At 44.6% G+C, this 15,433-nt stretch overlaps 1 protein-coding gene across 2 annotated transcripts in view; it reads left to right on the plus strand.

Moving 5' to 3' along the window:
• Window positions 1-12,892: 12,892 nt before the first annotated feature.
• LOC119343366 (cysteine proteinase inhibitor 3-like) overlaps window positions 12,893-15,433 on the plus strand; it is a 3,696-nt gene continuing 1,155 nt past the window's right edge. The window contains exons 1-3 of one of the 2 annotated variants that reach the window (XM_037614355.1): window positions 12,899-13,181; window positions 14,105-14,330; window positions 14,659-14,750. In XM_037614355.1, coding sequence (XP_037470252.1) covers window positions 12,972-13,181; window positions 14,105-14,330; window positions 14,659-14,750 — 528 coding nt within the window. In that variant the 5' untranslated portion in view covers window positions 12,899-12,971. Of the gene's footprint in view, window positions 13,182-14,104; window positions 14,331-14,658; window positions 14,751-15,433 lie in introns of both variants that reach the window. The other variant, XM_037614358.1, reaches the window with a different exon arrangement.

Raw genomic sequence — 15,433 nt, forward strand, 5'->3', positions numbered from 1 at the left:
TGGCAAAAGCCTCGTAAAGACAAGCATGATGAAAATAATCTTCACCACACAAGAGTGCATCAAGATGCAACAAGATATAAGATCCACACTCAAGATAAATCCTTTCACGTAACCACCAAGGAAAGGTGGGCATGAAAGAATAAGGATATCAACTACAGATGTAACTTCTCTCAAGTGTATAAGATTCTAGGTAGATGAAGATCATGATGATATCAATCCACAAAGAAGGATGCACACACGAAATAGTTACAAAAAGGAAGGAATAAGATATCCACATGGAAGTCATAAATATACCAATAAGACATTTGCTTGAAGGCATAGCACATGGCTAGATATGGTCTTATTGTATATAAATGAGTTCCAACCACACGAGCATCAAAGACATCACAACTAGCAACAATAGATCATTGTTGGGATGCTTTGAGAAAGGAAACAAGTATCATGGGAAAGAATGAATTACATGCCATGATACAACCTACACAAGGTTGATGCATGAAATGTGTGCATGAAGTAGATGATGATACTTGTTACCGAGATACCATTGGAAGGATGTAGTAGATACCAATTGAAGGTAGATAGTAGTTCATTGATCATCCTAGATTGACTCCAATAAGCACATGGTGACAACACCTTCCTTGTGAGTGAGCCGAGCATCCAATGCATCTCCAAATGTTCCTAGAAGAACAACACAAACTAAATGGTATCCAAACTCATTGGGACCAAATAGTTAGAAACACTAATACATAGGACAAACTCCACATAAATATGTGCATATAGATATGAAAATGAATTTCATGCACATCTCATCCAATTTGAGACTTGGTGGAGTTTCCCTGGTTAAAGAAAGAAATCATGCTCAAGAAAATACATGGAGTAAATATGCATGCTCAAAACTTTCAAGAACCGATACCAAATGAAAAATAAATGCCAAGTGAAAAAGGATACCAAATGGAGAAATCATCACTTGGAAGATATCATTAAAGATACATCAAGAAATGAGATATCCATTGAAACACGTAAAAAGAAGGATATCAAACTCCCTAAAGAGAGGATGGTTCCAAAAAAACCATGCCCTCTACAAAGTTTCATGATGGCACAAGTACCAAAAAGAATGGCTTGCCGTCCACCAAAACACACTTGATAAGGATCACAAGAAGAGTGTTCTAAAGAAAATAGGATAGCTCCCCCACGAGTTGTGCATTATAGAGAATTTGCATTTGAATACAAAATGCACAAGGTGGGATCACCACTTTCACTATATCTAGAAAACACTAGACAAGAACAAGAAATTAACAAGATCCACAAGTGGTATGGAAGACAAAGGGAGTTGACACAATCCTTGGCAAGAGATAAGGCAAATAAAAACAAAAACCAATGTAAAGATGATCAATAAATTCTACCACACATAAGTGAGTACCAATTGTCAAAAGACAAGAAGTATTTGGAAATAATTCACGGTGGTAGATAACAAGGATATCCAACATCATCTTCACAACAAACACAAGCAAATTGCAACTTGTAGAGCTAACATGTCACCTAGGAACAAGATAATTAATAATATCAACTCTAAGTGACAATATCTCAAATGTACACATTTTCTAGGCTTGTAATATGCACATAGCATATTACTCGCCCATAATGTGATACCAAAGAAAACTTAACAAGAGGCAATAAGAGGATCCAACAAGAGATAATCAATGGAATTTTTAGAATTTGGATTTCTCATGAGAGATATATGTTGGAAATATGCCCTAGAGGCAATAATAAAAGGATTATTATTATATTTCCTTGTTCATGATAATTGTCTTTTATTCATGCTATAATTGTATTATCCGGAAATCGTAATACACGTGTGAATACATAGACCACAATATGTCCCTAGTGAGCCTTTAGTTGACTAGCTCGTTGATCAACAGATAGTCATGGTTTCCTGACTATGGACATTGGATGTCATTGATAACGGGATCACACCATTAGGAGAATGATGTGATGGACAAGACCCAATCCTAAGCATAGCACAAAGATCATGTAGTTCGTTTGCTAGAGCTTTTCCAATGTCAAGTATCTTTTCCTTAGACCATGAGATCGTGTAACTCCCGGATACTGTAGGAGTGCTTTGGGTGTACCAAACGTCACAACATAACTGGGTGACTATAAAGGTGCACTACAGGTATCTCCGGAAGTGTCTGTTGGGTTGACACGGATCGAGACTGGGATTTGTCACTCCGTATGACGGAGAGGTATCTTTGGGCCCACTCGGTAATGCATCATCATAATGAGCTCAAAGTAACCAAGTATCTGGTCATGGGATCATGCATTACGGTACGAGTAAAGTGACTTGCCGGTAACGAGATTGAACGAGGTATTGGGATACCTACGATCGAGTCTCGGGCAAGTAACATACCGATTGACAAAGGGAATTGTATACGGGGTTGCTTAAATCCTCGACACCGTGGTTCATCCGATGAGATCATCGAGGAGCATGTGGGAGCCAACATGGGTATCCAGATCCCGCTGTTGGTTATTGACCGGAGAGCCGTCTCGGTCATGTCTACATGTCTCCCGAACCCGTAGGGTCTACACACTTAAGGTTCGGTGACACTAGGGTTGTATGAATATGAGTATGCAGCAAACCGAAAGTTGTTCGGAGTCCCGGATGAGATCCCGGACGTCACGAGGAGTTCCGGAATGGTCCGGAGGTAAAGAATTATATATGGGAAGTCGAGTTTCGGCCATCGGGAAAGTTTCGGGGGTCACCGATATTGTACCGGGACCACCGGAAGGGTCCCGGGGGTCCACCGGGTGGGGCCACCCATCCCGGAGGGCCCCATGGGCTGAAGTGGGAGGGGAACCAGCCCCTGGTGGGCTGGTGCACCCCCTCTGGGCCCTCCTCTGCGCCTAGTGTTGGGAACCCTAGGGGAGGGGGCGCCTCCACTTGCCTTGGGGGGCACTCCACCCCCCTTGGCCGCCGCCCCCCCTTGGGAGATCCCATCTCCAGGGCTGGCGCCCCCCAGGGGTCCCTATATAAAGAGGGGGGGGGGTGGGAGGGCAGCCGCACCCTGACATCTGGCGCCTCCCTACCCCCCTTGCTACACCTCCTCCTCCCGTAGTCGCTTGGCGAAGCCCTGCCAGAACCCTGCTGCATCCACCACCACGCCGTCGTGCTGCTAGATCTTCATCAACCTCTCCTTCCCCCTTGCTGGATCAAGAAGGAGGAGACGTCACACTGACCGTATGTGTGTTGAACGCGGAGGTGCCGTCCGTTCGGCGCTAGGATCTCCGGTGATTTGGATCACGACGCGTACGACTCCCTTAACCCCGTTCTCTTGAACGCTTCCGCTCGCGATCTACAAGGGTATGCAGATGCACTCCTCTCTCTCGTTTCTAGATGAACTCATAGATTGATCTTGGTGAACGTAGGAATTTTTTTATTTTATGCAACGTTCCCAACAGTGGCATCATGAGCTAGGTCTATGCGTAGTTCTCTATTGCACGAGTAGAACACAAATCTGTTGTGGGCGTAGATGTTGTCAACTTTCTTGCCACTACTAGTATTATCTTGCTTCAGTGGTATTGTGGGATGAAGCGGCCCGGACCAACCTTACACGTACGCTTACGTGAGACAGGTTCCACCGACTGACATGCACTAGTTGCATAAGGTGGCTAGCGGGTGTCTATCTCTCCCACTTTAGTTGGAGCGGATTCGATGAAAAGGGTCCTTATGAAGGGTAAATAGAAGTTGACAAATCACATCATGGTTATTCGTAGGTAAGAAAACGTTCTTGCTAGAACCCTATTGCAGCCACGTAAAAGATGCAACAACAATTAAAGGACGTCTAACTTGTTTTTGCAGCAATTGCTTTGTGATGTGATATGGCCAAAAGTTGTGATGAATGATGAATGATATATTGTGATGTATGAGATCATGTTCTTGTAATAGGAATCACGACTTGCATGTCGATGAGTATGACAACCGGCAGGAGCCATAGGAGTTGTCTTAATTATTGTATGACCTGCGTGTCAATGATTAACACCATGTAATTACTTTACTTTATTGCTAAACCGTTAGCCATAGTAGTAGAAGTAATAGTTGGCGAGCAACTTCATGGAGACATGATGATGGAGATCATGATGATGGAGATCATGGTGTCATGCCGGTGACGAAGATGATCATGGAGCCCTGAAGACGGAGATCAAAGGAGCTATATGATATTGGCCATATCATGTCACTACTATATAATTGCATGTGATGTTTATTATGTTTGTGCATCTTGTTTACTTAGAACGACGATAGTAAATAAGATGATCCCTTATAATAATTTCAAGAAAGTGTTCCCCCTAACTGTGCGCCGTTGCTAAAGTTCGTCGTTTCGAAGCACCATGTGATGATCGGGTGTGATAGATTCTTACGTTCACATACAACGGGTGTAAGACAGTTTTACACATGCAAAAACACTTAGGGTTAAATTGACGAGCCTAGCATGTACAGACATGGCCTTGGAACACAGAGACTGAAAGGTCAAACATGAGTCGTATGGAAGATACGATCAACATGGAGATGTTCACCGATGATGACTAGTCCGTCTCACGTGATGATCGAACACGGCTTAGTCGACTCGGATCATGTAACACTTAGATGACTAGAGGGATGTCAAATCTGAGTGGGAGTTCATTAAATAATTTGATTAGATGAACTTAATTATCATGAACTTAGTCTAAAATCTTTGCAAAATATGTCTTGTAGATCAAATGGCCAACACTCATGTCAACATGAACTTCAACGCATTCCTAGAGAAAACCAAGCTGAAAGATGATGGCAGCAACTATTCGGACTGGGTCCGGAACCTGAGGATCATCCTCATAGCTGCCAAGAAAGCATATGTCCTAGAAGGACCGCTAGGTGAAGCACCCATCCCAGAGAACCAAGACGTTATGAACGATTGGCAGTCACGTGCTGATGATTACTCCCTCGTTCAGTGCGGCATGCTTTACAGCTTAGAACCGGGGCTCCAAAAGCGTTTTGAGCAACACGGAGCATATGAGATGTTCGAGGAGCTGAAAATGGTTTTCCAAGCTCATGCCCGGGTCGAGAGATATGATGTTTCCGACAAGTTCTATAGTTGTAAGATGGAGGAAAATAGTTCTGTCAGTGACCACATACTCAAAATGACTGGGTTGCACAACCGCCTATCCCAGCTGGACATTAACCTCCCGGACGAGGCGGTAATTGACATAATCCTTCAATCGCTCCCACCGAGCTACAAGAGCTTTGTGATGAACTACAATATGCAGGGGATGGTGAAAACTATTCCTGAAGTATTTTCAATGCTGATGTCGGCAGAGGTAGAAATCAAGAAAGAACATCAAGTGTTGATGGTCAATAAAACCACCAAGTTCAAGAAGGGCAAGGGTAAGAAGAACTTCAAGAAGGACAGCAAAGAGGTTGCCGCGCCCGGTAAGCCAGTTGCCAGGAAGAAGTCAAGGAATGGACCCAAGCCTGAGACTGAGTGCTTTTATTGCAAAGGGAAGGGTCACTGGAAGCGGAACTGCCCCAAATACTTAGCGGACAAGAAGGCCGGCAACACTAAAGGTATATGTGATATACATGTAATTGATGTGTACCTTACCAGTACTCGTAGTAACTCCTGGGTATTTGATACCGGTGCCGTTGCTCATATTTGTAACTCACAGCAGGAGTTGCGGAATAAGCGGAGACTGGCGAAGGACGAGGTGACGATGCGCGTCGGGAATGGTTCCAAGGTCGATGTGATCGCCGTCGGCACGCTACCTCTACATTTACCCACGGGATTAGTTTTAAACCTCAATAATTGTTATTTAGTGCCAAGTTTGAGCATGAACATTGTATCTGGATCTCGTTTAATGCGAGATGGCTATTCATTTAAATCCAAGAATAATGGTTGTTCTATTTATATGAGAGATATGTTTTATGGTCATGCCCCGATGGTCAATGGTTTATTCTTAATGAATCTTGAACGTAATGTTACACATATTCATAGTGTGAATTCCAAAAGATGTAAAGTTGATAACGATAGTCCCACATACTTGTGGCACTGCCGCCTTGGTCACATTGGTGTCAAGCGCATGAAGAAGCTCCATGCTGATGGACTTTTAGAGTCTCTCGATTATGAATCATTTGACACATGCGAACCATGCCTCATGGGAAAAATGGCCAAGACTCCGTTCTCCGGAACAATGGAGCGAGCAACCAACTTATTGGAAATCATACATACTGATGTGTGTGGTCCAATGAGCGTTGAGGCTCGCGGAGGATATTGTTATGTTCTCACTCTCACTGATGACTTAAGTAGATATGGGTATGTCTACTTGATGAAACACAAGTCTGAGACCTTTGAAAAGTTCAAGGAATTTCAGAATGAAGTAGAGAATCAACGTGACCGAAAGATAAAATTCTTACGATCAGATCATGGAGGAGAATATTTAAGTCACGAATTTGGTACACACTTAAGAAAATGTGGAATCATTTCACAACTCACGTCGCCTGGAACATCTCAGCGTAACGGTGTGTCCGAACGTCGTAATCGCACTCTATTGGATATGGTGCGATCTATGATGTCTCTTACCGATTTACCGCTATCATTTTTGGAATACGCTCTAGAGACAGCTACATTCACTTTAAATAGGGCTCCGTCTAAATCCGTTGAGACGACACCATATGAATTATGGTTTGGGAAGAAACCTAAGCTGTCGTTTCTAAAAGTTTGGGGATGCGATGCTTATGTCAAGAAACTTCAACCTGAAAAGCTCGAACCCAAGTCGGAAAAATCCGTCTTCATAGGATACCCTAAGGAAACCATTGGGTATACCTTCTACTTAAGATCCGAGGGCAAGATCTTTGTTGCCAAGAACAGATCCTTTCTAGAAAAAGAGTTTCTCTCGAAAGAAGTAAGTGGGAGAAAAGTAGAACTTGATGAAGTACTACCTCTTAAACCGGAAAGTAGTGCAGCTCAGGAAAATGTTCCTGTGGTGCCTACACCGACTGGAGAGGAAATTAATGATGATGATCAAGGTACTTCGGATCAAGTTGCTACTGAACTTCGTAGGTCCACAAGGACACGTTCCACACCAGAGTGGTATGGCAACCCTGTCCTGGAAATCATGTTGTTAGACAATGGTGAACCTTCGAACTATGAAGAAGCGATGGCGGGCCCAGATTCCAACAAATGGCTTGAAGCCATGCAATACGAGATAGAATCCATGTATGAAAACAAAGTATGGACTTTGACAGACTTGCCCGATGATCGGCGAGCGATAGAAAACAAATGGATCTTTAAGAAGAAGACGGACGCGGATGGTAATGTTACCATCTATAAAGCTCGACTTGTCGCTAAGGGTTATCGGCAAGTTCAAGGGGTTGACTACGATGAGACTTTCTCTCCCGTAGCGAAGCTGAAGTCCGTCCGAATCATGTTAGCAATTGCCGCATACTATGATTATGAGATATGGCAGATGGACGTCAAAACGGCATTCCTTAATGGCTATCTTAAGGAAGAACTGTATATGATGCAGCCAGAGGGTTTTGTCGATCCTAAGAATGCTAACAAGGTATGCAAGCTCCAGCGATCCATTTATGGGCTGGTGCAAGCATCTCGGAGTTGGAACATTCGCTTTGATGAGATGATCAAAGCGTTTGGGTTTATGCAGACTTATGGAGAAGCCTGCGTTTACAAGAAAGTGAGTGGGAGCTCTGTAGCATTTCTCATATTATATGTAGATGACATACTTTTGATGGGAAATGATATAGAACTTTTGGACAGCATTAAGGCCTACTTGAATAAGTGTTTTTCAATGAAGGACCTTGGAGAAGCTGCTTACATATTAGGCATCAAGATCTATAGGGATAGATCGAGACGCCTCATAGGTCTTTCACAAAGCACATACCTTGATAAGATATTGAAGAAGTTCAAAATGGATCAGTCCAAGAAAGGGTTCTTGCATGTATTGCAAGGTGTGAGATTGAGCTCGGCTCAATGCCCGACCACGACAAAAGATAAAGAAGAGATGAGTGTCATCCCCTATGCCTCAGCCATAGGATCTATTATGTATGCCATGCTGTGTACCAGACCTGATGTAAACCTTGCCGTAAGTTTGGTAGGAAGGTACCAAAGTAATCCCAACAAGGAACACTGGACAGCGGTCAAGAATATCCTGAAGTACCTGAAAAGGTCAAAGGACATGCTTCTCGTTTATGGAGATGATGAAGAGGTCGTCGTAAAGGGTTACATCGACGCTAGCTTCGACACAGATCTGGATGACTCTAAGTCACAAACCGGATACGTGTATATGTTGAATCGTGGAGCAGTAAGCTGGTGCAGTTGCAAGCAGAGCGTCGTGGCGGGATCTACATGTGAAGCGGAGTACATGGCAGCCTCGGAGGCAGCACATGAAGCAATATGGATGAAGGAGTTCATCACCGACCTAGGAGTCATACCCAATGCGTCGGGGCCAATCACTCTCTTCTGTGACAACACTAGAGCTATTGCCCTTGCTAAGAAGCCCAGGTTTCACAAGAAGACCAGGCACATCAAGCGTCGTTTCAACTCCATCCATGAAAATGTTCAAGATGGAGACATAGATATTTGCATAGTACATACGGATCTGAATGTCGCAGATCCGTTGACTAAACCTCTTCCACGAGCAAAACATGATCAACACCAGAACTCTATGGGTGTTCGATTCATCACAATGTAACTAGATTATTGACTCTAGTACAAGTGGGAGACTGTTGGAAATATGCCCTAGAGGCAATAATAAAAGGATTATTATTATATTTCCTTGTTCATGATAATTGTCTTTTATTCATGCTATAATTGTATTATCCAGAAATCATAATACACGTGTGAATACATAGACCACAATATGTCCCTAGTGAGCCTCTAGTTGACTAGCTCGTCGATCATCAGATAGTCATGGTTTCCTGACTATGGACATTGGATGTCATTGATAACGGGATCACATCATTAGGAGAATGATGTGATGGACAAGACCCAATCCTAAGCATAGCACAAAGATTGTGTAGTTCGTTTGCTAGAGCTTTTCCAATGTCAAGTATCTTTTCCTTAGACCATGAGATCGTGTAACTCCCGGATACCATAGGAGTGCTTTGGGTGTACCAAACGTCACAACATAACTGGGTGACTATAAAGGTGCACTACAGGTATCTCCGAAAGTGTCTGTTGGGTTGACACGGATCGAGACTGGGATTTGTCACTCCGTATGACGGAGAGGTATCTCCGGGCCCACTCGGTAATGGATCATCATAATGAGCTCAAAGTGACCAAGTGTCTGGTCATGGGATCATGCATTACGGTACGAGTAAAGTGACTTGCCGGTAACGAGATTGAACGAGGTATTGGGATACCGACGATCAAATCTCGGGCAAGTAACGTACCGATTGACAAAGGGAATTGTATATGGGGTTGCTTAAATCCTCGACATCGTGGTTCATCCGATGAGATCATTGACGAGCATGTGGGAGCCAACATGGGTATCCAGATCCCGCTGTTGGTTATTGACCGGAGAGCCGTCTCGGTCATGTCTACATGTCTCCCAAACCCATAGGGTCTACACACTTAAGGTTCGGTGACGCTAGGGTTGTATGAATATGAGTATGCAGCAAACTAAAAGTTGTTCGGAGTCCCGGATGAGATCCCGGACGTCACGAGGAGTTCCGGAATGGTCCGGAGGTAAAGAATTATATATGGGAAGTCGAGTTTCGGCCATCGAGAAAGTTTCGGGGGTCACCGGTATTGTACCGGGACCACCGGAAGGTCCCGGGGGTCCACTGGGTGGGGACACCCATCCCGGAGGGCCCCATGGGCTGAAGTGGGAGGGGAACCAGCCCCTGGTGGGCTGGTGCGCCCCCTCTGGGCCCCCCCTCTGCGCCTAGGGTTGGGAACCCTAGGGGAGGGCGCGCCTCCACTTGCCTTGGGGGGCACTCCACCCCCCTTGGCCGCCGCCCCCCCTTGGGAGATCCCATCTCCAGGGCCGGCGCCCCCCAGGGGTCCCTATATAAAGGGGGGGGGGGGTGGGAGGGCAGCCGCACCCTGACATCTGGCTCCTCCCTACCCCCCTTGCTACACCTCCTCCTCCCATAGTCGCTTGGCGAAGCCCTGCCGGAACCCTGCTGCATCCACCACCACGCCGTCGTGCTGCTGGATCTTCATCAACCTCTCCTTCCCCCTTGCTGGATCAAGAAGGAGGAGACGTCACGCTGACCGTACATGTGTTGAACGCGGAGGTGCCGTCCGTTCGGCGCTAGGATCTCCGGTGATTTGGATCATGACGAGTACGACTCCCTCAACCCCGTTCTCTTGAATGCTTCTACTCGCGATCTACAAGGGTATGTAGATGCACTCCTCTCTCTCGTTGCTAGATGAACTCATAGATTGATCTTGGTGAACGTAGGACATTTTTATTTTATGCAACGTTCCCCAACAATATACCACCTAGCCACTAGATAATCTTGTAATATCAATACTAGATGGTATTCCTCATGTACACACATTTATAGGATTGTGAGGTGCCCAAAGCACATCACTCCTCCAAAATGGGATGTTCCATTAATATCTCACATGATCCAACTAGGATACAAATAAGAAGCATAAAGGCTCAACGTACGACACACACGTACATGATGTGCAAACCAACACACACATACTTGATTGCTCAAGATAAGCAAGTTGGAAGCACAAGATATACAAACACATTCAAGGAACAAAACCAAAACATGCAAAGGGGCTAGTAACTTTCAATGTAAACAATTTAAGTACAAGCTACCGCAAGGAGGCACATTGGATATAAGATAGAAACTTGACAATCCAATTGACTTGGCTTGAGACAATAAGAATGATGAAGTCCCCTTAATTCTTCATAATGTAGCCAAGTCTCCAATGCCCTCCAATAACACCTATTGATCAAGTTTGAGCTTGACGGTCCCCAACCAAGTTGGGTCCTAAGAGGTTAGTCACAATAGGCTTGGCTACCCAAATGGTTCTTTTCTTGACAACACTTTGAGTACCAACAAACTTGGCAAATACATTGCCAACCTTATCCTTTCCCAAGAGAATAGATATCATCAATAATAATTGGGTTGGATAAGTTATCACTAGTGCATGAAGAAGCGACGTGACCTTTCTCACGACATATGTAGCAACGTCTACTCTTCACTTTCTTCTCACTTGATTTCTCAACTAGAGAAACATTAGCTTGAGTCTTTTTGGGAATAGGCCTTTCTTCAACTTGAGGTTGAGCATGAGAATGAACTTGTGGACGCTTCCCTTGTTGCTTGTCATTAACGGGCTTCTTCGTCAATGGGCAAGATCTAACATGATGCCCTTCAATTTTGCACTTGAAGCAAATAATCTTGGCCGAATTCTTGACTTGTTCTTGGCCCTTCTTCTTGTTTCTCTTGGACTTCTTCTTCTTATTGGAGCTGAATCCAAGTCCACCTTTGTCATTGGGGGATTTTTGCACACTCAAGATATTGTTGAGTGTGGATTTCCCTTCATGACACTTTCCAAGTCTTTCTTCGAAGAAGTGACTTGAGCCTTGAGCTCTTTAATTTTCTCTACATGGTTAGTATCAACACAAGTACTAGAGGAAGTATAAGCTTCATCGTTAGAGCAACAAGGCAAGGAGAGTAATTCATCACAAAAAGTACCAGTGTTATGAGTAGACGAATTACAAGGACTAGCACATGGCAAGATAGCATTTTGACTTGAAGTAGTGCTCGTATCCACATGCGACTTACTAGAAGTTACCTTAGACATAGCCTCATGAGCTATCTTTAGCACATTATGGGATACTAGAAGATCATCACGAGAGCTTGTGAGCTTTACATGATTTTCTTTCAACTTCTCGTATTTGCTAGATAGCAACTCAAGTTGAGCCCGTAGCTCAACATTCTCCTTCAAAATGGATGCTTCACTAGAAATAGAGTTAGTAGCACAAGCATCATCAATAATAGCAAGAGGAGAAGGCAACTTGGCAAGCTCTTTAGAATATGAAGCATTAAGTTGTGCATGAGACTCGGTGAGTTTGATGAGCTCACTCTTAATGACCCTTGAGCCATTTTCGAGGTGCTCAAAGTCCTTAAGGAGTTTAGCATGCACAACTTCAAGCTTCTCATTTTTAGTTTCAAAATCATTGGCCACCTCAAGAGCGGATAGTGAACAGAATGTGTCCACTTCCGTGGTGTACTTGGGGGGGGGGTGACATTAAGAAGATAGTGTGGTTAAGATCAAGAACGGATGTCATACGAAAGCGTGTGAAAAAAATCAAGATCACATGCATGTGTCAGTTTGTGTGAAAAAATCAAGATCTCCTGCAATGTCTCGATCATGCTGATTAGGAGCGGCTGGAGAGAGTGCGGGGAGGAGCAGGCGTTCCATGGCCACTGAAGTCTTCAACCGGATGGGAAAAAAGTGCATTTGATGGCGGGGTTGAATAGTCACTTCATTTTTCTTTTATGTATGTGATGATGATTGATGAAGTGACTAGGCAACCTTCATCAAACCCACGGAGACGTTTATCTTTTTTTTTGAATTGTTGGAAAATACGTGCTCTTTCAAAATAAATAAAAAAGACGACCAAAATCACGAAATTTCAAAGCTAATAAAACCACCATCTCACCCCTTGCGCGTCGCAATCGACTAGAAGACGTTAACTTGAACTAAAAATACTCCGCGTGAACCAAACACGAGATCTGCCGGGCAAGTCGCGTCCGTATCGTTCCCATCCACCGCCCGATCCAGGCCCTGGACGTCTGGGATGCCTCGACCCGTCACTGTCTCCCCCGCGCCAACCGAACCTGCCCCACTCTCGCTTTCCCCACCCCCCGACCCAAGAAGCAACGCGACGCAAGCAGGCAGACAGCCACCACACGCCGACGCCAAACTCGCCAACCAATCGAAGGCTCGGGAGGAGCGACGATGGTCCGCCGCTGCGGCTGCTCCGGTGCCATGCTCCTCGCCCTCTCCCTTGCCGTCCTCCTCGCCGCCTCGGCCGTCCCCGGGGCCGCCGGGTTCCACCTCGGCGGCGACGAGAGCGGCCTCGTGCGGGGCATGCTCGCCGCCGTCCGCGAGCGGGCCGAGGCCGAGGACGCCGCGCGCTTCGCCGTCGCCGAGCATAACAGGAAGCAGGTGCGCCGCGGTTACCGCCCCTCGCTCGCTCGGGTCCGAATTATTCGGTCGATGTGAATCGCGTCGTCGGAGTAAGCTGTGTTGCCCTACGGCGTGTTACAGTTAGGTCCATGAGTCGAAGAAGAAGCAAGTGCTCTGCGTGGGTTCGATCTGTGCAAGTTCAAGTACATAATGATGCACGATAGTATGCAAGTCAGGGATCTACTTGTCGATTTCAGAATTTCGTTGACTTAGGTGAAACGTGTGTGGATGTAGGAATTCTACTATTTATTCCGCGTTTTAAGCGCCCAACAGCAAGTTCTGAGACCTAATTGCTAAATTGCAGAGTTTGTTGGCTTCAGGTCAGTGGAAACATAAGCAACTTTTAAAAACCACTTCTTTTTATACTATGCATACGTTTTAAACAGCTAGGATCCATCGCTGTGTCTTTCATGTTCCAATTGTTGCAGTTTCGCGTGCCTTTTATTAGCTCATGAATATATCTGATGGTGCGGCATCGAGCTTTGCTCACTGTGCGCTGTTGGGATGCAGAAGGAAGATGGTGCTGAACTTTTCAAGGACTTATGTTTTATTTCTTTTTGTAAGGATGTTCTTGTAAGGGCTCGTTTCAGATAATATAGGGCTTTATGTCTTTTCCGCAAAAAAGAAAAAAAGAAAAGAAAAGAAAAAAAACTGATCATGAATCGCGTTGCTCCCTGACACGTTTTTTGGATCATCATGAGATACTCCCACAGTACTATGGGAACTTGAATATTTCCAGATTTTGTCATTATATGGTATTTTTTTAATGTTTGCTTATATTCTCTGATAGGGGGCGTTCTTCGTCAAAATATATAATGCTCAAGTTCCTCTGATGTTAATGTTGCTGTGCAGTCTCCATGAAAACATGTTAGATTTCCTCTGATGTTAATTTTGCTGTGCAGGGTTCTGCATTGGAGTTTACACGGGTTGTGAACGCGAAAAGGCAAGTGGTTGCTGGGACCTTGCATGACCTGATGGTGGAGGTAGTGGATTCTGGAAAGAAAAGTATGTACAAGGCAAAGGTCTGGGTGAAGCCGTGGCAAAATTTCAAGGCGGTTGTCGAGTTCCGTCATGCAGGGGACTTCCAGTCTGAGTCTTCCGTTGCTTCTGATGGTAGCACTGGGCAAGGTATTCTTGGTCTCACTAGCTTTCTTAACATCTAAGGTGATAGTGTTGAATGTTATCAAGTAGTACTATCTAGTTCTGGAAGTATTTCAATGCTGATGATTTGTCTTGTTGCATGGTCTGAATAACTTCTTTAATGCTGGAAAACATGTCCTGTTCGGCAACACCTGGATTGGGCCAGATAAAATGAAAATAATTCAGCAAGAGAACTCTGCAAAGATCAAATTGCACATCTGTGTATACACATTTATCAAATATTTCATGATTTGGTAATTAATTAGTTCAACCTATTAAGAAAGATGATTTGTGCTTATAAAGTAAAATTTCCCAGCTATCCTCAAGCTGTCTCTTCAAACCGACATGGCACCAAAGATGCACAGCAACGAGAATACTGGACTTTCTGTTGACTCATCCTCTTCTCAGGTCTGTTTGATCACCTCTTCTTATGTTCAACTCATCACAATGCCTTTTCCAGTCATCGCCAAAATTTCAAGGAGTAGTTCATATTCATGGGCTAATATGTCTTATGCTTGATGATTAACTTCCCTAGGAGTAAGAAATAAATTAGGACTTATCATCTTGTCTTGCTAATGCAGAAGTTTTTTATTTGACAGACATCCTAATCCAAATTAGGTTGCTGTCGCACGTGTATTATCCACATACTATGAATATGAAAGATCTAAGCATTTGCAATCCACCACCACCTACTGTCACTCAATTTTCTGTTCTCGGTTTGAAGAAAGTATAGTCAATCATACACCAGCACCGGGCCTTCGGCCTTCCCCATGAAATCAATTGCAACTCGCAGTGATGACATAGTTTATCCATTTTTGAGTAACCTATTTTCAAGATGCTGGAAGGGGAGCCTCGGCGCAGCGTAAAGCTGTTGCCTTGTGACCCAAAGCAGTCACGGGTTCAAGTCCTGGAAACAGCCTCTTGCAAAAATGCAGGGAAAGGCTGCGTACAAAAGAGAAAAGACCCAAAGTGGTCGGACCCTTCCCCGGACCCTGCGCAAGTGGGAGCTACGTGCACCAGGCTGCCCCTATTTTCAAGATGCTGGTGCCATGGCGTTCTATTATCCTTCACAGTAGATTTTCAAAATATTG

This window comes from Triticum dicoccoides, chromosome 1B, assembly GCF_002162155.2.
Source record: "Triticum dicoccoides isolate Atlit2015 ecotype Zavitan chromosome 1B, WEW_v2.0, whole genome shotgun sequence".
In the NCBI taxonomy this organism is placed as follows: Eukaryota; Viridiplantae; Streptophyta; class Magnoliopsida; order Poales; family Poaceae; genus Triticum; species Triticum dicoccoides.